The sequence below is a fragment of the Cherax quadricarinatus genome, chromosome 44 (assembly GCF_038502225.1).
Source record: "Cherax quadricarinatus isolate ZL_2023a chromosome 44, ASM3850222v1, whole genome shotgun sequence".
Lineage (NCBI taxonomy): Eukaryota > Metazoa > Arthropoda > Malacostraca > Decapoda > Parastacidae > Cherax > Cherax quadricarinatus.
Genome location: NC_091335.1, coordinates 8,370,572 through 8,394,210, shown reverse-complemented (window position 1 = coordinate 8,394,210; position 23,639 = coordinate 8,370,572). Strand labels below are relative to the sequence as shown.

General features: G+C 38.9%; 1 protein-coding gene across 3 annotated transcripts in view; it reads left to right on the top strand.

Moving 5' to 3' along the window:
• The window catches only part of LOC128697549 (fibronectin type-III domain-containing protein 3a), a 662,917-nt gene extending 639,278 nt beyond the window's left edge, over window positions 1-23,639 (top strand). For 2 of the 3 annotated variants that reach the window (XM_070094072.1, XM_053789316.2), the window contains one exon: window positions 484-1,350. In XM_070094072.1, the coding sequence (XP_069950173.1) occupies window positions 484-517 (34 nt within the window). In that variant the 3' untranslated portion in view covers window positions 518-1,350. Of the gene's footprint in view, window positions 1-483; window positions 1,351-22,559 lie in introns of those variants that run through there. The other variant, XR_011393145.1, reaches the window with a different exon arrangement.

Here is a 23,639-nt window from a genome sequence, read left to right as displayed (position 1 = left end):
ACACACCACACACACACCACACACACACCACACACACACCACACACACACCACACACACACCACACACACACCACACACACACCACACACACACACACACACACACACACACACACACACACACACACACACACACACACACACACACACACACACACACACATACCCCACACACACACACACCCCCCACACACAACCCCACACACAACCCCACACACAACCCCACACACAACCCCCCACACAACCCCCCACACAACCCCACACACAACCACACTCACAACCACACACACCACACCACACCACACCACACCACACCACACCACACACGCACCACACACAACTTATTTTTTGTGTACATGCACAAAATGATTATATTACCTTGAGGAAAAGAAAGTTATTGGTGGCAAACAACTCTTAAGATATAATTCCCAATAGGCATTCCCCCAGATCTTGTCAGCCAAGTCATCTCTCTAAAATTTTCAGACTCTCCAGTCCTTGGATGCAAGAGCTTGCATGAATGCTGTGAATGCTGGAAGGAGAGTGGTAATGTGGGTCATTGGACCCACAACAGCACAGAAACTTCCTTTTCTTTGTTAAAAGTAAGTACTTAACCTCGCTTGAAGTATTCCAGCAAGACTACCAATTTGGAGGGTATGCGAGTACAATTTGAGGCAGCACAAATCGCGTGTAAGGGAAGACGGAGGCACAGAATTTTAATGGTATGGCTGTTAGGTTCCCCATCTCATGTGGTAAGCAAAAATTGCCTGCAGGTGGAAAAGAGCAGTTTTTTCATTATCAGACTCCTCTAAAATGCCTGATAACATGTTTACACTATCATATATTAAGTACTCGATACATTTAGGCATAAAAAACACGAAAAAGTAAAATACAGTACATACAATACTTACATTGAAATATAGTGCCGGTCACCCTTCCCTTACTTGAATACTATATTCTGAAAGTGGCAGAAAGGCAATAAAAGCAGAGGTGTCGCTAGAGTTGGTGTCCCCCGGGGCGGAATCTCTGGTGTCACCCGGGGCAGCATCTTTGGTGTTACCCCCATGAAATTCAAGGGCAGGGGGATGGGGGGTAAACTCCAGTTATGTCACTACTGCATGACCAGTCAGTGACTAATATTTAGCAATGAGAACATTTAAGGGCCATAAACTGAACAGGAGAATACATCTCGACTTTATTAATGATAAAATAAATAATCGTAGTAATATTGAGGAAACAAACTCAAATACCACTTTGAGTACAGCCAACACATCCTACATTTACTCAACTTCAACAGTGCAAAAAAAAAAAAAAAAAAAAAAAAAAAAAAAAAAATTGAAAAATAAAGAAAAACATTGCAATATCAGAGAAACACTTGTTTTGATTTGACCTTGAGTACAGGTAACTTCTCGGTGAATCTGATCTTGCATTTTCTTGCCTTCACTTATGCAAAATGATCTTTCACATCATCAAAAACAATGATTTTCCCTATATAGGCTTATTTGTACTTTGTATATATATAATAGGCTATATAGAAATAAAGGATTCTTCTCTTATGTTGGTGCAGCACTGTTTTGTGCTGCTCTATGGTGTCACCGGGGGCGCCCCCCCCCCCCCCGACGCCTCTGAATAAAAGCACTGAACATAATGAACAATGGCTCAATGAAAAGTCAATGAAAACATGGAACACTGACAAGATTGTACTGTATGTGCATGGCCCTCCTGTATGTAAACCTCAAAGACATGGTTGTGGCTATAAAATGTCAATCGACATTGAAGTGAAGAGCTGACCCTCGTGTCTGGTAAATCAGCCAGCATAAGATGGTCTAAAATGACAAAAATAGGCTTCATAGGGAGGCCCTGGATTACCTCTCTCACCTCTTCTATACCTTAATTCAGTATGATTGGAATTAATGAAACTAACATGTGTATGTTTAGACTGAGTGTCTATGACTATAAACATGCATTCGTCAGAAATTCATTCTAGAAGTAAGTGTCTGGACGAGAAAAGTCTTTGGCATATACATCACTGCATAGTACAGTCATGCTCCAAAATTTGAAGCATAAGTCCCTAGCCCTTGTGGCTTAGCGCTTCTTTTTGATTATAATAATAATAATGAAGCATAAGTCTCATGAATCTAGAATCTGTGAATAGATTATTTTTTAACCACATTCTTTGTTTTCCACTAAATTAGGGTGACCCCAAGGAAGGAAACCCACTCCATGAATATTAGTTCAAATGTCTTGCAAACTGCAAAATCCTCACTATTGTTTTTTTGTGCCCAGGCACTTTGATATTGTTTGCCAGAGATAGGCCAGCATCAATATTATAGTAGCCAAGTGTCCTGTGTGAAAGAAATAGCAAGGTTGTCCATGTCAGAAAGGTGAATTTGTCTCAAAAGATAGAAATATGTTCTGAGGAGCTCAAGAGCAATAATTAAGAAAGGATCTTCACTGTTTAAGTAAGGAGAGGGAAGGAGGAAGATAGAGCTTCAACTCTCCCTAATCTGGTTTGAATGCATTCCTACCACATGTCTAAAAAACAAGGCATGGTAACATTTTTACCAAAGGATATTACTGTGGTGAAAAAATTGGACTGCCCCATTGATAGCCAGGGCAGTGGAATGCTCGTGGATGAGGTCCTCATTCAGCAAAAACGTAATGCCTTGATGAGCCATCTACTAGAATGTTTAGTGATCGCATTGGATAGAAAATTTCCAAATTGAATTTAATGCAGATGACAAACTGTGCAGATCCTTGAAGTTAGATTCAAGTGTCAGTGAAGAAGGAACTCATCTTTAGTGTTGTGGAGAAGGGATTCACATTACCAGAAAGGAAACTCACGGTGGGATGAAGTAGCTAAGTTTCCTCTTTGTAAGGATGCCAACAACATTAAGGAATGCAGACAGTTATGAATAGGGCATCAACCTTGAATGGAAGAATTGATCAATATTAGGGCAGGACAAGTCATTGGGATATACCTAGATAGGTTGTGTGGCATGTTCCACCAGAAGTCTAGGGAATGAGAGGCAGTGGAAAATTTCGGTGATTCCTGTTGATGGCATGATCCTGGCACCCTTACTGTTTCTCGTCCTCATAGCAGATAAAGATAGGAGCCGCAGTTTCATATTATTTGCGGATGATGCAAAATATGCTTAATAGTCACTTCAGTAGAAGAGGTGCAAAAATTACAAGAAGATACATGCAAAATCTTATGGTGGGCAGGAAAAAATGTGTTCAGTGGGGACAAATTCCAGTAACTCAACAGAGACACTGTACGCAAAGCACAGGACCGCCACCTCATTGAATGAAACAAACATGAAAAACACGGGTGAAATAATGTTAGCTGACCTATTTAGAGAACACAAAATAGGCAAATGTTGTAAAAGCGAATAATGAGAACTTGCAAAGCAAGGGAAATACCAATGGGGTCACAGTTCATATCACTTGTTTGGTACTGACTACTTCTTTCAAGGCAGGATAGAGAGAGATCTGAAACATTTACAAATATCGTTTACTACTCACATAATCAATACAGCTTTTAAACTGCTGGGAATGCCTCAAAGTACTAAATATGTACTCTTAGAAAGTGAGATATAAATGATATTTATGTGGAAGATAATTGAAGGCTTAGTCCCAAGCCTACTCTCTACCATAACTATACTGTTGTGAGAGATATGGGAGGGAATGTAAAATCCAGTGAAAAGCAGAGGCACCATGGGCACAAAAAAAGGAAGTGTCAACATCTGTGGTTCTGTAAAGTAAAAGGACACAAGTGCAACTAATGTGACATTTATTGTAGCAACGTTTCGCTCTCCAGGAGCTTTATCAAGCCATTACAATGGCTTGATAAAGCTCCTGGAGAGCGAAACGTTGCTACAATAAATGTCACATTAGTTGCACTTGTGTCCTTTTACTTTACATATTGTCGGTAATTCTACCAACTTTATTACAATCTGTGGTTCTGACTATTCAACCTGCTGCCAGCAGATGTTGGAAATACTGCTGGAACAAATAGACATCTTGAAGCAGTAGCTGGGTCACCTCTTCCTTTAAATGCTAGATCTACCAGTTTGATGGATATGTGGGCCACTGGATAACCAACAGCAATAGACCATGGGGCAGTGATCTTTGGAACCCTTAACAGATGTAACAGGTGGAAGGTCAATTTATGTTGGAACCTGTGGTTGATAGGAATGTGAAGGAATGCAGTCTTCAGATCTAGAGTTAAACCCCAGCAAGAAGTCATCACCTTGCCATTTTGAAGTCTTGAGACCCAGAATGGGACTAAGCAGTTTGGTTTGTTGACTGAGCAAGTTCTCGAGTAATTAGACATCTGACTCTTGTGAACAAGGAGTAATTCTTCAAGAATTATGAATGTCTTTGGTAGTAGGGTGTAGAGGGAACCTAGGGTGGGAAGATGGCAGTGGGAGGATTATAATGGCAAAAGATAAATAAAAATAAAGTATCAGCCCTGACACAGCATTTAAGGTAATGTCTAATAGTGAAGGCTGCTCTATCCAAATAATTTGAGCTACCCTACCCCTTCCTTGTCAGTTCAAAATGATTTATTTTCTGTTCCCATGCAGTATGAAACCTAAGGGTTTAGGGCTTACCCTTGAATATGATAATACTTTATAGTTCAGGCATATTATATGTATAGTGCCCCTTTCTTTGATACCCCTTTGAATTGGCAGAAAAAATAAATTTTCTGGCTCATACCAGTCAGAATGCCAGTTTTATTTTTTCTTGGCACAAGATGCAAGGTTGAAAATCAACAGTAGGATTTCATCTATTATGTGCACAACCACAAACTCAGTGATAGCTAGAAAGCCATTTAATACAAAGCAAGATATTATGAATAGAGGAGGCAAGGCAAATGAGTGATAGTTTAATAAACCTCACAAATAACCTGCACATAGGAGGCTGAAACTTGTGATCAAAAAGTTGTCAAGAGTTTCTCCTGTGTGGGGGTTACAGTGTTTCGTTTTGAGGCATTTTGCTAATACGGACATTTCAGATTACGACCAAAATTCGTTATATCTCCCCCCCCCCCCCCCACACACACACACCAGACTCTCTATGGTCACTGCACATTATTGTTTACATCCTCTGTGAGCTCTGCGTCTCCGTGTCTGGTAACTTTCCAAAATTTCAAGTGTTTTAAAGTTACTGCGTATTTTATACGTACTCTGATAATTATACATGTACTTATGTGTACTTGTACCTAAATAAACTTACTATGCTGGCATGCAGGTACACATTAACTCTTTCAAAGTCGACAGGGCCTCTCCCAGACTTGTTCTCAGGGTCGACAGATTTAAAAAAAAAAAAAAAAAATCTTTTCCCGATCATAATGACACCAAAAGTATGAAATTTGATGGAAAACGTACGGAATTATGCTCTCGCGAAGTTAGCGGTCTCAACGATGTTTACGCATTGGCGATTTTGCCCACTTTGAACCCTATTTTCGACCAGTTCCAGTGTACTAGTCGACAAAAATCATAACTATTTCGCTAGAACTCCATTTTTTCTATCGAATGAGTACAGCAGGGCCCCGCTTTACGGTGTTCCGCTAATACGGTCATTTCAAATTATGACCAAAACTCGCTATACGGCTCCCCCCACCTGACTTTCTAATACGGTCACCGCGCCCCACCCTGTTTGTTTACATTCTCCGTGAGCTCAGTAAGCACTAAGTCTCTCCATTTTGTCTGGAAACTCCAAAATTTCAAATGTTTTTAAAAGTTATTTCATATTTTATATATACTCTGATAATTATACTTATGTATACCTGTACCTGTGCTGGCATGCAGGTACACATTAAAATCAGTAAGAGTGTCTTATGTCTCCAGACGTCATATTAGTAATGATGATAATCATCGAGTCTCATTTAAATGTCGTATATTACGTTAATATACACATTTTCATTAATCCATCTATGATATTTTTTCAAAATTATATAATAAACACGATGCATAACATATAAATAAGATAAATACACCCCACAGTAGAATAAATAAACATAAATGTGAGATGTGGTAGCAGACGACTTGCACAAGTGACGCCATATTAGAAATGATGATAATAATAATAATCACCGAGTCTCATTAAATGTCGTAAATTACGTTAATATACACATTTTCATTAATCCATCCATGATATTTTTTTCAAAATTATATAATAAACACGATACATAACATAAAAAGATGATAAATACACCCCACAATAGAATAAATAAACAAATATGAGATGTGGTAGCCAGATAACTTGTACAAGTGACGGCAAGAATAACATTTTCTCTAATCTAACATAAGAGAAAATGTGTTACTGTGGGTAACTGTAGAAAATTATTCCTTTCGTATGTATGTAAGTTTATTCAGGTATACACAAATACAGTTACATAGAGTATCATACATAACATGTGTGTAGAGAACCTAGGATAACCCAAAAAAGTCAGTGATTTATTTCCATTGCCTTCACTCAGAGCATCATTTCTTCTCAAAATGATGTTACATGAGAAGGGAGTGTTCTTCTTTATTTATTCTACCGTATCAATGTAGAGACAACCTGTACACAATGTAACTTGTACACAAACCAGACGTGTACACTTTGTTTACGAAACTTACCTTTGCCTGGTTTATTTACATAACTCTGCGCCTGTCCTCTCTCATGCACTCTTCTTTCTCTCTCTCATTTATTCGTTTTATCTCATTTACTTACTCCTGACCCTACATTAAGACTACAAATATTTTAAGGTAAGTAATGAGTGAACTGTATATACATTTTATTGCTCTGGGATGCTTAAATATCATAGAATAGTATGTGTGGGTGGGTTGGCCAGGTATGGTAGCCTGGCTGACTACCATACATACCACACTTGATTTCTTACAATAAATACTACTTGTCTCACCCTAGATTAAGACTATAAATATTTTAAGGTAAGTAATGAGTACACTATGTGTGTATTGTACTTTTTTATTGTTTTTTGATGCCTGGTTCTATTGCTAACTTAATATATGTTAGTGTAAACTTGTTATCTAGTGTTTGTATGCATTTATAAGTGGGAAAAAAAAGGGTGTTCCACTTTACGGCGGTAGCCTGGAACCTAACCTGCCGTATAAGTGGGGCCCTGCTGTACAAGAAACCACCCATTTACCGATTTTAACTATCCAATAAAGTGGTCAGAATTTAACAATTTTGCCAATTTCACACAAATTTCAAAAGATGCCAATTTCCAAATAGGATCCAGAATAAACAAGAAAGACATTCCTGGCACTAAAATAACATTTCCTCTGTTCATTAATCATGTCCCCACGCCCCTCTTACATTCTTTTGCTTTCCACTTTGAATCTCACAAAAAATAGAAGATTTACTGTTATGCAGACTACTGCATTAGTGTAGAAATGGTATAATATCAGCGAACTTGTGAAAGAACATTTGACTCGCCAGTTGATGTGTATTGGACGCGTAGCATGATTTGTTTACTTTTGAACTTTGGCAAAAATCGAACATTTCTGCTACTTTGAGCTCAGTTTCAAGGTACTTTTCATTGTAAAACTAATCAAAATCGTCTCAATTTCTGTAATATGTCTTCCATTCTATTAAATGAGACCAGGAAAACTAGAATACCATCATAAATACCATACGAAAATACAGTGCAGTCGCTGTTTTAAACCAAAAAGTCAAATTTTTTTTTCTCTTTATGCACTGTGTGCTGCAGGATTTTTTTTTTTATACTGTGCACACTGACCACATAGACCCATTCTTTCATATGTAGGCCTACCAGCTTTCTCTCGTTAGATTTGAAGGCGTTAGAATTTAGGCTTACTAGTACGTCAAAAACCCTGGTGCGTAAGCCGTACTAGTACGTCAGAAACCCCGAAAGGGTTGAAATCACTAAGAGTATTTCACTAGTCTTGAATATGCTATATTATTATAGAATATATTAGACATAAATATGAGATGTAGCTGGGCGGCTTGTTGGAGTGCCACAAGAATTACATTTTCTCTGGTCCAACACCAGAGAAAATGTGTACACTATAGTATTACTGGGGTAACTAGAAAATTATTCCTTTCGTATGCTTTCACTCGTAGCTATTTATTTATTCTACTGCACTAACATGAAGACAACCTGTACACAGTGCAAGTATTTGTATTGTGGGGTATATGCTTCACCAACTTGTGCAAATGTACTTGTTTGAACCAAAATTAGATAGGTATTAATATGCATCTGACAAGAGTGACTCCCCTCATGCTTTCATCTGTTTACAAATCTCGGCATTTCCTTCTCTCGTTTATGATGGCATCTAAGGGTAGTTGTTAGAAATGATTAAACTCAGTGAACAAGGTGTGTCGATGGTAATAATTGCTCTGGGGTACTTTAAATTTAAGTCGTATATTTTGTGTAGTGATGGTAGCTGGTGTGGGATCTACCACACCCGACTTTCTACAATAAATACTCACCTCTCACCCTACATTAAGACTACACATATTTAAAGGTAAGTAATGATTGTACTGTGTATGTAATTTACTTTTTATTGTTTTTTAATGCCTAGCTCCACTGTTAACTTAATATGTTAGTGTAAATTTGTTATCTGGCATTTATATGAATTTAAGTAGGAGAAAAAACTGGCATTCTACTTTACAGCGATTTCCGTTTTAGCTTGGAACCTAACCTGCCATATAAGGGGGGGGGGCACTGTATTGTGCCTTTTTATTCTTTAACAAACATGTTGGAGTCTTGTCTTGTCTGACAGAATTTGGGGGTTGCCTAGTGGGAATTGTATTAATGTATTTTTTTTTAAATATATTCAAGATGCACTGAAAGTCTATAATTTTGTGAACAGGAAACTATGTATTCTGTAGAATTGTTGAAGCTTAGAGACTAGTAAAGCTGTAAACTTGATATCCATCCTGAACACTTCAAAAAATGAATAAGCTGTAATGTTCCCTTTTAAACAAACCCATAAAAATAAGTAAAATATGATTACTTTTCTGCAAGAGGAATCCAGAACACTACACTGTTTTATTTGGACAAACTATCCAGGGATTGGAAGGGTCCGGGTTCGATTCCCGGCGGGTGGAAACATTTCGACACGTTTCCTTACACCTGTTCACCTAGCAGCAAATAGGTACCTGGGTGTTAGTCGACTGGTGTGGGTCACATCCTGGGGGACTGGGTGTTAGTCGACTGGTGTGGGTCACATCCTGGGGGACAAGATTAAGGACCCCAATGGAAATAAGTTAGTCCTTGATGATGCACTGACTTTCTTGGGTTATCCTGGGTGGCTAACCCTCCGGGGTTAAAAATCCGAACGAAATCTTATCTTATCCTATCAATGTATTTTTATAGTACAGTATTGTACAGCATTTAAGCTGTGTACAAGCTTGAGTAATATTGATAAATAATATAATCAGGGTGAATACATTACTAAAAATATTCCCCCCCCCCCCCTCATGGTCAAGGTTGAATTTAACACTGACTTGGCAATTTCCATGAGCTCTTCTATTCCATAACATGAATGGAAGCATTAAAACAGTAAAGGAAATAGTGTCCATTTTTAGCCAGCTGCACGATGCTGACCTATAACTGTTGGCAGCTCATTAAGAAATGTAATAGTGACAATACAAGAAAAATACTATGGAACAAACTGCCAGGTAGTGTTAGTGAGCAACTGAGACATGCACATATACATGTGTTCATGTGCAAAACATGCATGTGTACATTTGCACACAGTGATTGGCTGTTTGAGAGGTGAGATAGGGAGGCACCACTGGTAGTCACAGATGAGCCACAGGGATGTTAATTTTTGGAGCAGTTGGGAAGAGGAATGATCTTGAAAAGGAGGTAAGATAGGGCCCAGGAGGATGAGTGAATTTGAAGAGTGGTAAGTTATGAAGCAGGGTCAGGAGCTGAGAAATCAACTTTACAACTGCAAAGAGGTCAGTATAGTCACACACACAAGCACATGCATACTCGCTCTCACACACACAAAATAATTATACATGTGCCGAATAGGTAAAACACGATTTTGACTTGGCAACGCTTTTCTTGCCAAATAAGGCAAACAAAAATTTGCGTATTCAATAATTTTGCAAAAATCATTCTGAACCAAAGGGCTGGCACTAGCTTTTTGGGCCTATGGTGACTTATTTAGCAGTTGCAAGCACAAAAGCAATGAATTATTATGAAATGTGTTGTATGAACCAGTGGGGTGATGGTCACATGCTGGTAAACAATGGGACACAGTGTGAATAGTGCTGGAGACTGGCTTTGTGTGCACGCTGACGGGCAGACGCGTACCAGAAGGTCGCCGAATCACGAGTCCAGTCACGAACCACAAAGCTAAATTTTGCCGAAAGTCAGATTTCACGAAAGTCGCGGCCGCCGAACGGCGGGGGTCCACGGTACTTGATATTGTACATTGCTTTATATGGCATAAATAGACCCTGAAGGTAACATTGAAACAGATAATATGAGTATCATATATTTTGGCCTCTCACTGAGGCCCTCTTCAGCAAACCAGATGTACAGATGATGCTTATATACAAAGGCAGGTCACATGACGTAAGTCCTGGGCAGGAACAAGAGACTTCAGGACATCAACTGGCCTTGAGATGGTGAAATTTTGTTCATATGCAATCACAGGAGATGTAAAATTTAGAGCTTGTATCATATTGTTTTTGTATAACAAGGGCAGCTTTCTATTTTTATTGTGGCAATGATAGGAAAACTGCCGAGTTGTCTAATGCACATCTACAAGATCTCTCTTCAGTTACTGTTAGTAATTAACTATTTATTGTATTAATTGCAACACTGAATTACCCATGTGGGTTCAGCGATATATTTTATAAATATACTAATTGCCATGTGTGTGATTACTTACAATTTTTGGAATGAATTTCATATAGGTACATCAAATACCAATTAAGTTGAGTATGGATTGTGTTTTACATGTTCTGTGCTCTGGAAAGATGAATTTTGATAATTTGAAAAATATAAGTTTAGTTTCTAGCATAAAATTTAGTGTTGTTTGGGAGAAAGGTGGTAGATTACCCACACATGGGTACTGTATTCTTGTACCAAGTGGAAATTCATAATTAGAATTCGCTCTTATAAACAAATTCAGTGAATGATTTATACACTTGGTCACTATTGACATCAGATTAAAGAGGAATGTAGTCTTGGGATTGTTTCTAAGTGCCCTCAGATGATGCTCTCCACAACACCTAGAACAAGAAAACAGCACCATCACTGCACAATTCAAAAGACTGCTATCCAGAATGATTTATACACACACACAAAAAAAAAAGTGAAGCAGCAGAAAATACTACTGCATCAGTTTTCATGTTGTACACAAAAATGTGTACAACAAAAAAACTGTAATCCCTGCTCAAAAGAAATTTGTATATCATAACCTTGACACACTAGGCATTTGTGTACCCAGTAGTTAAAAAGGTAAACTCATACTATGCTGTGTTTTGTTGCCAGAAAAATCACTTTCACAGTTTTATTAAGTAGCTACTTTTCCATGAGGCATTTCAGCAGTTTTCTAGGATTTGTGTGTTTGTTTCAGAACCCTAATATGAGCCAAAAAAATGTTTGGTAGGATTTTGTTAATGTAATAATCCTCAATATGTTTATGATAGAATCGTGCCCTAATTTTAAGATCTTGCAAGGCCAGTAGATGTATGATGACTGCACATGTGACCCTGCTCACTGAGTGTGGGAATGTTGTGAAGTTTGTCAGATTACATGTTGGTTAAAATTCAAGAGTGATATGTCATAAAAAAAAAATTTTTTGTTTACATTTCCTCTCCGAGTGAGTAGGGCCATATGTCAGTGTATCAACTTTGTAGGTCTTTTCTTGCTTTTTTTTTTTTTTATATAATGCAAGAAATCATAAAAGCACTTAGAATATATACAGCTTCTCCTCACTTAATGACGGAGTTCCAGTCCTAAGATCACGTTCGTAAACGAATGCGTTGCTAAGCAAGGAGCGAACCATAATGGTACAGTCCCCATCCCTTTATCCGAAGTTTTTGTAGACGAGTGTGGAGCGTCAATCATCTCTACATAACTCCAACACCACCAGTTGTCACAAGAAAGGAGGAACACTGCAGCAGGCCTGTTGGCCCATACTAGGCAGGTCCTTCACAATCCATCCCACGGACAGAATACAGTGGTCCCTCAATAATCGTAGGGCTCGAGTCGTAGATTTCGGAAATCATAGACTGATTCGCGAATAGTAGTTCGTCCAGGGCAGGTACACACAGCCCCGAGCCGCCTCATACTCCATTCCCAGCCAGTGTGCCATTGTTTATAAGTGAGTGAGGATGATCCCACGAGTTCATACGATACATTTCATAATATTCCATTGCTGTATAGTCCTTGTGGCTTAGCGCTTCTTTTTTGATTATAATAATAATAATAATATTCCATTCGTTTTTAGTGTTTGCAACTGCTAAATAAGTCACCATGGCTCCAAAGAAAGCTTCTAGTGCCAGCCCTTTGGTAAAGAAACTCACATAATTTAAGAAAAAGTATGTAGAAAAGTATGAAGGTAGTGGTGGTAGAGTGAAAGCAGTTGTAATAGTGGTAGAAGGTGGTAGTGATGGTGGTAGAGGGTGTCTTCAGTGATTCAGCAATTCTACCAACTCCTCCAATGTTGTTGTTGTATAGGGCTACAGAAAACACCGCCGCCTCAGCTGCTGCTTCACCACAATTATGGATGGCTTACTCTCAGTGGCCCTTATATACCCAACAACACAACACCTCTCGTGACATACATAATGACTTATTTTATTCATTATGTCATATTAGTTGAATTGTGATAGATAAATTAGCTATGAGTTGGTATTACTGTCATATTCTCCAACAATAAACTTGCCATCCCTCCCTCACACAAACAAGTCTCCAATAAGAACATAAGGAGGTACACTGCAGCAGGCCTGTTGGCCCATACTAGGCAGGTCCTTTACAATCCTTCCCACTAAGAACATAATGGTAGAACACTGCAGGTCTACTGGCCCATACAAGGCAGGTCCTTATCAAAATTACCTCTACCCAAAGCTACCCAAGAATTTACTCTCGTACCCAACGACACAAATCAAACTCGGCTCCTCCCACTCATATATTTGTCCAATCTCTTCTTAAAGCTACCCAAGGTCCTAGCCTCGATCACCCTACTGGTAAGTGTGATGTTAAATAAGAACATAAGAACTTAATAAAGTAGGAACACTGCAACAGGCCTGCTGGCCCATACTAGGCAGGTCCTTCACAAATCTAACCCACTAACAGAACAAATGCTACCCAAGCAATAAGCTCAGGTGCAAGTCCGACTCGAATCCAACCCTTCTCACTCGTGTATTTATCCAACCTAAATTTGAAATTACCCAAGCCATAGCTTTTAGAACATAAAGGAGGAACACTGCAATAGGCCTGTTGGCCCATACTAGGCTGGTCCTTCACAAATCCAATCCACTAACAGCATAACTGCTATACCCAAGCAATAAGCTTTGATAAACCTATTTACTCGTGTGCAGGATCGATTCAAACCAACCCCTCTCACTCATGTATTTATCCAACCTAAATTTGAAACTACCCAATGTTTTAGCTTTGATCACCTACTAGGCAGACCGTTCCACTCATCAACTACCCCTATTCCCAATGTTCATTTATACATTTTATTAGTGCTTTACATTTATATGGCATTCTTTTCTGCATGTAAATCTATATTTAAGCTAGGTAAGTGACCCCTGAAGTGACCTAGAGTCCTTATGGAGGGAGATTCCCCTTCCAAACAATAATGAGGAAATGGTATGGTGATACCGACAAGATGTGGAAAAAGACATGTACAGTTCAGGACATTTATTAAAGGAAACGTTTCGCCACGAGTGGACTGAAGAAGCCACTCGTTTCCTTTAATGAATGTCCTGAACTGTACATAAGTGTCTTTTTCCACAAACAATAACCTCTCTTCCCTCTCCTCCTCCTCCCTGTCTTCCATTCATCAACAGCCTTCAATAAAGGTAACTGTCATGTTGAATGTTCATTCTTTTGTGCATGTAAATCTATCTTTAAGGTAAAAAAAAAAATTTTCTTGATACTTCTGGGTGTCAGGAACAGATGAAATGTATTTACATTATTTCTTATGGGGAAAATTGATTCGAAAATCATAGATTTCGATAATAGTAGCACCTCCAGGAACGGATTAAATACGAAAAACAAGGGACCACTGTATTTGCCAATGCTATCCAGGCAATAAGCTTTGACAATTCTATTTACTCATGTGCAATTCCCACTCATATCCAACCCCTCTCACTCTATGTTTTTATCCAACCTAAATTTGAAACTACCCAAAGGTTTTAGCCTCAACCATCCTAGGCAGACTGTTCCACTCATCATAAGAAAGGAGGAACACTGCAGTTGGCCTAGACCCCACCTTCATTCGAAAAACTGCTGGCCCCAAGGGTTTCGGATAAAGGGATGGGGACTGTAGTGAGTTTGTGTCAACCATGTTTAACCCTTTCAGGGTCCGTGCCGTAGATCTACGGCTATACGTTGAGGGTCCAAACTGTAGATTTATGCCATGAGCTCAGCTCACTCCGATAAGCTGCGAGTGGTAAATTTGGGCGTAGATATGAGAGAATACATCTGTGTGTATGTGTGCACCACATAAAACAAATCCTGCAGCGCACAGTGCATAATGAGAAAAAAAAACACCGTAATTTTTTATTAAAACAGCGACTTTGCAGTGTTTTTTGTATGTTTTTTATAGTTGTATTTGTGATTTCTTGGTCTCATTTCATAGAATGGAAGATATATTACAGAAATAGAGAAGATTTTGATTGGTTTTAGTAATGAAAATTGCTTGAAACTGAGCTCAAAGAAGCAGAAATGTTCAATTTTTGCTGATGTTCAAGAGTAAAAAAATGACCTCACACGTCTAATACACGCCAGCTGGTGGTTCTAATATATATTCACAAATGTGGTGATATTATTTATACAATTATTACAATATTGCATAACAGTAAATCTTGATTTTTTGATTTGAATAAAAATTCATTATGTGAATAAAAATGGAATTCATTTGTAAAGCCTGAAAACGTAACTAATGAACAGAGGAATTGTTAGTTTAGTGCCAGGAATGCCTGCATTGTTTATTCTGGACCTTGTTTTGTAATTAGAATATTTTGAATTTTGCATTAAATTGGACAAATTACTAATTTCCGATCACTTTATTTTGTAGTTAAAACAGTCGAGTTGGCAATTTCTTGTGCTCAATCGATAGAAGTAATACTAGTGAAATAGTATTAGGTATGCATATTGGTGAGAGAGCCCATCGTAAGTCCAAGTCATTGGTAAACTAATACGTTGCTAAGTGAGGAGAGGCTATATATAATGTATACGTGTGTATATACCTAAAACCGAATCGATATTTCCCGTAAGAAATAATGTGAATATAATTAATCTGTTCCAGACACCCAAAAATATTAACGAAAAATACATTTTTTACAGATTAACTACAGTTTTACATACACAAAACAATGAGAAAGAAATACTGCAGTATTTTTAATAATAAATGAACATTACATACCTTTAATGAAGACTTGTTGGCATATGGCGAGGAGGAGAGGGAGGACTGATAATTGTTTGGAAGGGGAATCCCCCTCCATAAGGACTTCAGGTATCAAAGCCCTTTCTTCTTTCTTTTACTGGCACTAGGACCAGCTTGAGAGTCACTGTCGGACAAAAAATCTGTCCAGAGAGGTCTGTTTCTGGTGTCCAAAATTTGCCTGAAGTGGGACAAAGTTTTGTCACTGAACATGTTGCAGACACGGCTTGCAACAGCTTTGTTAGGGTAATAATTCTCCGCAAATCTTTGCAACTCGCTCCACTTTGCACACGTCCTTAATCGCTGAAAAAAAAGTTTTTTTTTTTTTTTTCAGTGTTCCTGTGTGAAACTAGTGATCTAGTGCAGTCAGCCTCACAAATACTCCATTTTCTATTATCCTAGGACCTCAGGTCAAAAATGGGAGGACTTGTTCAGAGCGGAAATTATTTTATGTTGCTACTGGACGTACACACTTGTCACATAATTATGACATTTATTCATTCAAGAGTATACATCATGTTCTATAAGTTTATTTAGGTTTGCTCACATACAGTTACACAGATCATACATAGCAGTTACATATTTACATCGATTATCTTACATAGCATGTGTGTAGAGAACCTAGGATAACTCGAAAAAGTGAGTGACACTTCCATTGTATTTCTATGTTTGTATTATTTATTACGAGCTCTTTCTTGAATTCTATCATGGTTTCTCACCTTCTTTACCAAACGGCTGGCACTCTGTACTTTCTTTGACTCCATGATAGCTTATTTCACAGTTGCAATCAACAAAAAACACAAGAAACAATGGATGAAGCCGCAAAGTATTCCTAATCCAACGAGAGAGACGTGCAGACTGAGTGTGATATGCGTGAGGAAGAGCGTTAAAATTTTGCTGATAAGTGCTAGATTTCTGCGATGACCTATTACTGGGGTTCCACTATATATATACACATTATAAATGTGTGTAAAATATATATATGTACATTGCCTGCACCTTAACCCTTAAACTGTCCATGCGTAGTGCTCCAAAAGTAGATATACAGTGGACCCCCGGTTCACGATATTAATCTGTTCCTGAGAGCTCACCATAAACCAAAATTATCGGAAAGCGAATCAATTTTCCCCATAAGAAATAATGTAAATCAAATTAATCCGTGCAAGACACCCAAAAGTATGAAAAAAAAACTTTTACCACATGGAAATATTAAGTTTAATGCAATAACAATAATAATAATAGAATAAACACAATAGAATAATTGACACTTACCTTTAATGAAGATCTGGTGATGATTGATGGGATGGGAGGAGGGGAGAGTGTCGAAATTTTTAATGTTTAGAAGGGGAATCCCCCTCCATTAGGACTTGAGGTAGCAAGTCCTTTTCTGGGGTTACTTCCCTTCTTCTTTTAATGCCACTAGGACCAGCTTGAGAGTCACTGGACCTCTGTCGCACAACAAATCTGTCCATAGAGCTCTGTACCTCCCGTTCCTTTATGATTTGTCTAAAATGGGCCACAACATTGTCATTGTAATAGTCACCAGCATGGCTTGCAATAGCTGTGTTAGGGTGATTTTCATCAAAAAAGGTTTGCACACATTTCCTTAATTTCAGTAGTCATTAGCACCCTTGGTCTCGATGGGTTGGCACTAGAAGCTTTCTTGGGGCCCATGGTGACTTATTTTGCAGAAAAAAGCACCAAAAACAGTGATAATATGGATAATATAGAATGTATCCTTAGATGCGCGCACACTGGCTGGCTTGTAAACACTGGACACGTCTCGTACGAATCTTATCGCATACCGGGTTTTGTAACAGGAACCGAGGCAAATTTTCTGCGATATAATGCACCGGTTACTGGATACCGATAGCATCGTGAACCAGGGGCCCACTGTACTTTTTTTTTTTTTTTTTTACATATTTTCAAATGTTGAAAAAACGTAGATCTAGGTTTGGACAGTTCAAGGATTAAAGGAGGGGTTTGGGATATTTAAACTGTCGTATCTAAGCGCCTCTACAAAGACTTGATTCTGTGAGTGATGGTGAAGAGTTGAATGACTTAAGTTTTTTTTTTCTTTTTGGATCACCCTGCCTCGGTGGGAAACAGCCGAAGTGTTTAAAAAAAAAATATATATATAATGCTCTATAACCAACATGGAGACCGAAACACAAAAAAAAAAAATATATAATGCTCTATAACCAACATGGAGACTGAAACACAGGAGGTTGATTGATCTCTATACAGTGGACCCCCGCATAACGATTACCTCCGAATGCGACCAATTATGTAAGTGTATTTATGTAAGTGCATTTGTACGTGTATGTTTGGGGGTCTGAAATGGACTAATCTATTTCACAATATTTCTTTTTTTTTTTTTTTTTTTTTTTTCAACAAGTCGGCCGTCTCCCACCGAGGCAGGGTGACCCAAAAAAGAAAGAAAATCCCCAAAAAGAAAATACTTTCATCATCATTCAACACTTTCACCACACTCGCACATTATCACTGTTTTTGCAGAGGTGCTCAGAATACAACAGTCTAGAAGCATAAACATATAAAGATACACAACATATCCCTCCAAACTGCCAATATCCCAAACCCCTCCTTTAAAGTGCAGGCATTGTACTTCCCATTTCCAGGACTCAAGTCCGACTATATGAAAATAACCGGTTTCCCTGAATCCCTTCACTAAATATTACCCTGCTCACACTCCAACAGATCGTCAGGTCCCAAGTACCATTCGTCTCCATTCACTCCTATCTAACACGCTCACGCACGCTTGCTGGAAGTCCAAGCCCCTTACCCACAAAACCTCCTTTACCCCCTCTCTCCAACCCTTTCGAGGACGACCCCTACCCCGCCTTCCTTCCCCTATAGATTTATATGCTTTCCATGTCATTCTACTGTGATCCATTCTCTCTAAATGACCAAACCACCTCAACAACCCCTCTTCTGCCCTCTGACTAATACTTTTATTAACTCCACACCTTCTCCTAATTTCCACACTCCGAATTTTCTGCATAATATTTACACCACACATTGCCCTTAAACAGGACATCTCCGCTGCCTCCAACCGTCTCCTCGCTGCTGCATTTACCACCCAAGCTTCACACCCATATAAGAGTGTTGGTACTACTATACTTTCATACATTCCCTTCTTTGCCTCCATAGATAACGTTTTTTGACTCCACATATACCTCAACGCACCACTCACCTTTTTTCCCTCATCAATTCTATGATTAACCTCATCCTTCATAAATCCATCCGCCGACACGTCAACTCCCAAGTATCTGAAAACATTCACTTCTTCCATACTCCTCCTCCCCAATTTGATATCCAATTTTTCTTTATCTAAATCATTTGACACCCTCATCACCTTACTCTTTTCTATGTTCACTTTCAACTTTCTACCTTTACACACATTCCCAAACTCATCCACTAACCTTTGCAATTTTTCTTTAGAATCTCCCATAAGCACAGTATCATCAGCAAAAAGTAACTGTGTCAATTCCCATTTTGAATTTGATTCCCCATAATTTAATCCCACCCCTCTCCCAAACACCCTAGCATTTACTTCCTTTACAACCCCATCTATAAATATATTAAACAACCATGGTGACATTACACATCCCTGTCTAAGACCTACTTTTACCGGGAAGTAGTCTCCCTCTCTTCTACACACCCTAACCTGAGCCTCACTATCCTCATAAAAACTCTTTACAGCATTTAATAACTTACCACCTATTCCATATACTTGCAACATCTGCCACATTGCTCCTCTATCCACTCTATCATATGCCTTTTCTAAATCCATAAATGCAATAAAAACTTCCCTATCTTTATCTAAATACTGTTCACATATATGCTTCAATGTATTTCTTATGGGAACAAATTCGGTCAGTACTGGCACCTGAACATACTTCTGGAGTGAAAAAATATCGTTAACCGGGGGTCCACTGTATTTTGACTCATTTTCTTGAATCTTCAGATAGGCACGTGAATGAAGAACATGAATTTGTAGGAAAAAGTTGCCCCTCTCACCATGTGGGGAAGTAGGGAGTGTGTGGGAGGACAGGTCAAGGAAGGTGCTGGACGACAGGTCCTGTAGAGAAGTCAAAATTTCGGGTAGGAAGTTTCTCTGTCCTATACGATTCCTGTTCTTGTGCTAGCATTGCATTTTAAGTTGGGCACTGGTATGTACTTCTTGAGGGTGAATTTTGAAATGTGTTGGTCTTGTTTAGTTGAATGCAAGATGCACAGACAGGCCGAACATGATCCTCAAGGATCATTGAACACTAGAGGGTAATAAGTTATGCACAAGATTATTCAGCCATTTTTCAACATATCAGCATCAATCAAAATATTCCTTGGGTAGCTGCCACCATCAAATATAAATCACACTTCAGCTATAAATGCAAAATAATACAATCTGCTCTCATAGCTACCACCCCCAATTTCAACATCTCACAGGGACAATGGAAACCAGACATCAAAATTCGCCCTCAAGTACATACCATCACTCAAGCTATTACAGAACACTGGCACAAGAATTACTTAGCACAAAGGCACTTTCTACACATGATTAGCTTTTCTACATGACCTGTATTCTCACTTCCTCCTTGGCCCATCCTCTCCTGCATTCACCTGATACTCTCAACTCCTCCCCCTTTCAGATACACAAGTGAAAGAATTCACATTCTTTCACTTGTGTATCTGAAAGGGAAGTTGAAATATACAGATCAATGAATCTCCTGTGTTTGTGTCCATGTGGGTTGTTATTGAGCATATAAATACATTTTTCAACATATACTGGCCATCTCTCACTGAGGTAGGGTAACCCCCCCCCCCCCCCAAAAAAAAAAAAAAAAAAAAAAAAACTTTCACCATCATTCACACACACCACTGTCTTTGCAAAGGCTCACAAATGCGACAGTTCAGATGTCACTTGAAACAGCAAATTTGAATTCCAAACCCCTCCTGAAAGTCCAGGCACTACTTTCCACCTCCAGGACTCAATTTAGCTAAACAGTTTCCCTGAATCCCTTCACAAAATATTACCCTGCTCACACACACCTGCTCAATGTTCAAGCCCCTTACACACAAAAACTCTTTTACCCCCTCCTTCCATAATTTCCACTACAGATTTATACATCCTCCAAGTCATCCTATTTTGCTCCATCCTTTCTAAATGACCAGACCACTTCAACAACCCCTCCTTAGGCATCTGAATAAGTTTTGGTAACTACACAATTTCCACACTACAACCCCTCATGGAAGGTTCCTTGATGTTGGTGAGGGGCTCTTGATTTAGGGAATTGGATCTGTGCTCCAGTTCCCCGAATTAAGCCTGAATGCCTTCCACATCCCCCCCTCCCCTGGGCGCTGTATAATCCTATGGGTTTAGCGCTTCCCCCTTGATTATAATAATAATCCACACTACAAATTCTCCTTTCTGCAACATTCACAACCCATGCTTCACACCCGTATAAGTGTTTGTACCACTATAATACATTGCCTTCTTGTCTCCACAGATAACTCTGTGCACTACCCACTTCTAATCCTTCATGTCTGTGGCTTACCTCATCCTTCATAAACCCATCTGCCAATAAGTCTACTCCCAAGTATCTGAACACACACATTAGTATATGCACGTACAAGTGTAGTGAAGATCTAGTTGGGTCACATGTCAAGTACAATTCCTGAGTGATATGTCAGGCATAGCTTAAATCAATCAATATCTGTATCTCTATATCTCTCACACGCACGCACAAAATTGCGATGAGCCAGAATTCAAACCTGCATCACCATGTCCAGCCCTGTGAGAACAGAACAATGTACACATTACTATACACAGGACCAACAACTATTCGTCCAGTGGATAGTGATGTGTACATTGTCCTGTTCTCAGAGGGCTTGGAATGGTGATGCAGGATCGAATCCTGGCTAGCCACAGATCTGTTAATGATTCAAAATCATTTGTTTCGTGGTTTCATTAGTATGTTTATTTATATACATAATATATCAACGCACCGGCTGTATCCCACCGAAGTGGGGTGACCCCCCCCCCCAAAAAAAAAAAGCCATTCACACAATGTTAGTCTTTGCAGAGGCAGCCATTGTTCTTCCTACCTCCAGGATTGAGGTCCGGTTAACCAGTTTCCCTGAATACCTTCACAAAATATTACCCTGCTCACACTCCAACAGCTTGTCAAGTCCCAAAAACCATTAATCTACATTTACTAACAGACTCGCACGTGCCTGCTGTATGTCAGAGCCCCTTGCACACAAAACCTCTTTTTGCTCCTTCCCCCCCATCCTTTTCTAGGATAACCCCTACCCCTCCACTACATATTTATACACTGTCATATTTTGCTCCATCCTCTCTAAATGACCAAACTCACAATTGTTTGTGTATGTGTGTGTATATACAATAGCTTCTCACTTAACGATGGAGTTCCATTCCTAAGACCGCATCGGTAAACAAATTCGTCACTAAGTGAGGAGCATACTACAGTATAATGGTAGTGGGTTTGTGTCGACCATCTTCGATATTGTTTTAATGTCACCTTTGCACAATTTATAACAATTCTGGTATATTTTTAAATGTTTATACAGCAGTGTACTGTATATTGTAATAAACAGAATAGAGGAAATCAGCTCTAATACACATTTAGGTATGCATACTGGTCAGAGCCCGTCGTAATTCCGATTTGTCGGAAAATGAGTACAGTGGTACCTCGACTTAAGAGTTTAATTCGTTCCATGGCCAAGCTCATAACTCAGTTCGCTCATATATCAAATCGGTTCTCCTCATTGAGATGCTATTAATCCATTCCAACCCCCCCCCCCCAAAAAAAAAAAAAAAAAAAAAAAAAAAAAAATTGTTACGGGTTTTTAAATAATGTAATTGTAAATAAATGATTTTTGCCTTTTTTTTGCCAGGTCCCAGCAATGTTTTAGAAATGCTGGAGTATATGTGAATCTCCTTGAAGCACAGTGTAAGATGAGTGTCACTCCATTGCTAACAGTGCAGCAGTCTCTCTCTCATTGTCTAGCTCTGTTTATCTCTCTTCCTGTCTCTCTCGGAGAGAGCCACTCATGAACCAACAGGTATTTACACACGATGCAGTGTCGTCAAGTTGTCACGTCTGATTCCTGAACAAGTGAAAATGTGTATTACTTGCCGGTCATGCTTATTATGCCTTATATCTACGAGCATAGTATGGCACTTTGTCTGGATTTTTTGGGTTATCCTAGGTAATTTATACTATGCATAACTGTGTACCTGTGAGAGACAGGGGGAGATGGAGACAGCCAAAGCATATCAGCTGGCCTGCTGAACATGTATTACACGTTCCAGAATTTTCTCTTTACTTAGGGCATACATTATAGAACATTTTGGCAGGATGACACTACCAGTGGTATCAAAATTGAAAGGATGTTATACATTGGTTATTATCGAGGTTTTTGATATTTCCTCGGTACTTCCTGCGAGTGGTGGCATGTCTAAAGCTCAATCGTAACTCAAATTAAAAAATTGACAGAGCAATGGCTCATAAAATGGCTTAGCGCTTCTTTTTGATTATAATAATAATAATGGCTCATAAATCAAGGTACCACTGTGTCACTGAGGAGAGGCTGTATGTATGTATGTGTGTATATATATCTCACTACTGTACATTCAGTCTGAAAGGTGATCTGCAAGTGATGTCACATTTCTGGAAAGACTGCAATCAAGGGGTCTGACTGTGTGTCAAAAGTACTGCATACATTGATGCAGAGCACACAGATTCAGATCTTGCTGTGGACCAAGTGATAATGTTTGTGAGGAAAATTTACAGTACTTTTGACACAGCCAGACCCCGTGATTGCATTCTTTCTAGAAATGTGACTTCAGACTGTAGTGTATGAGATTTTATATATATACATACATACACACACACACATTGAAAATGAAATGTCCATAGTTATAGAGCAAAATCGTAATATATACTGTGTATGTATACATATATACAGTAACAG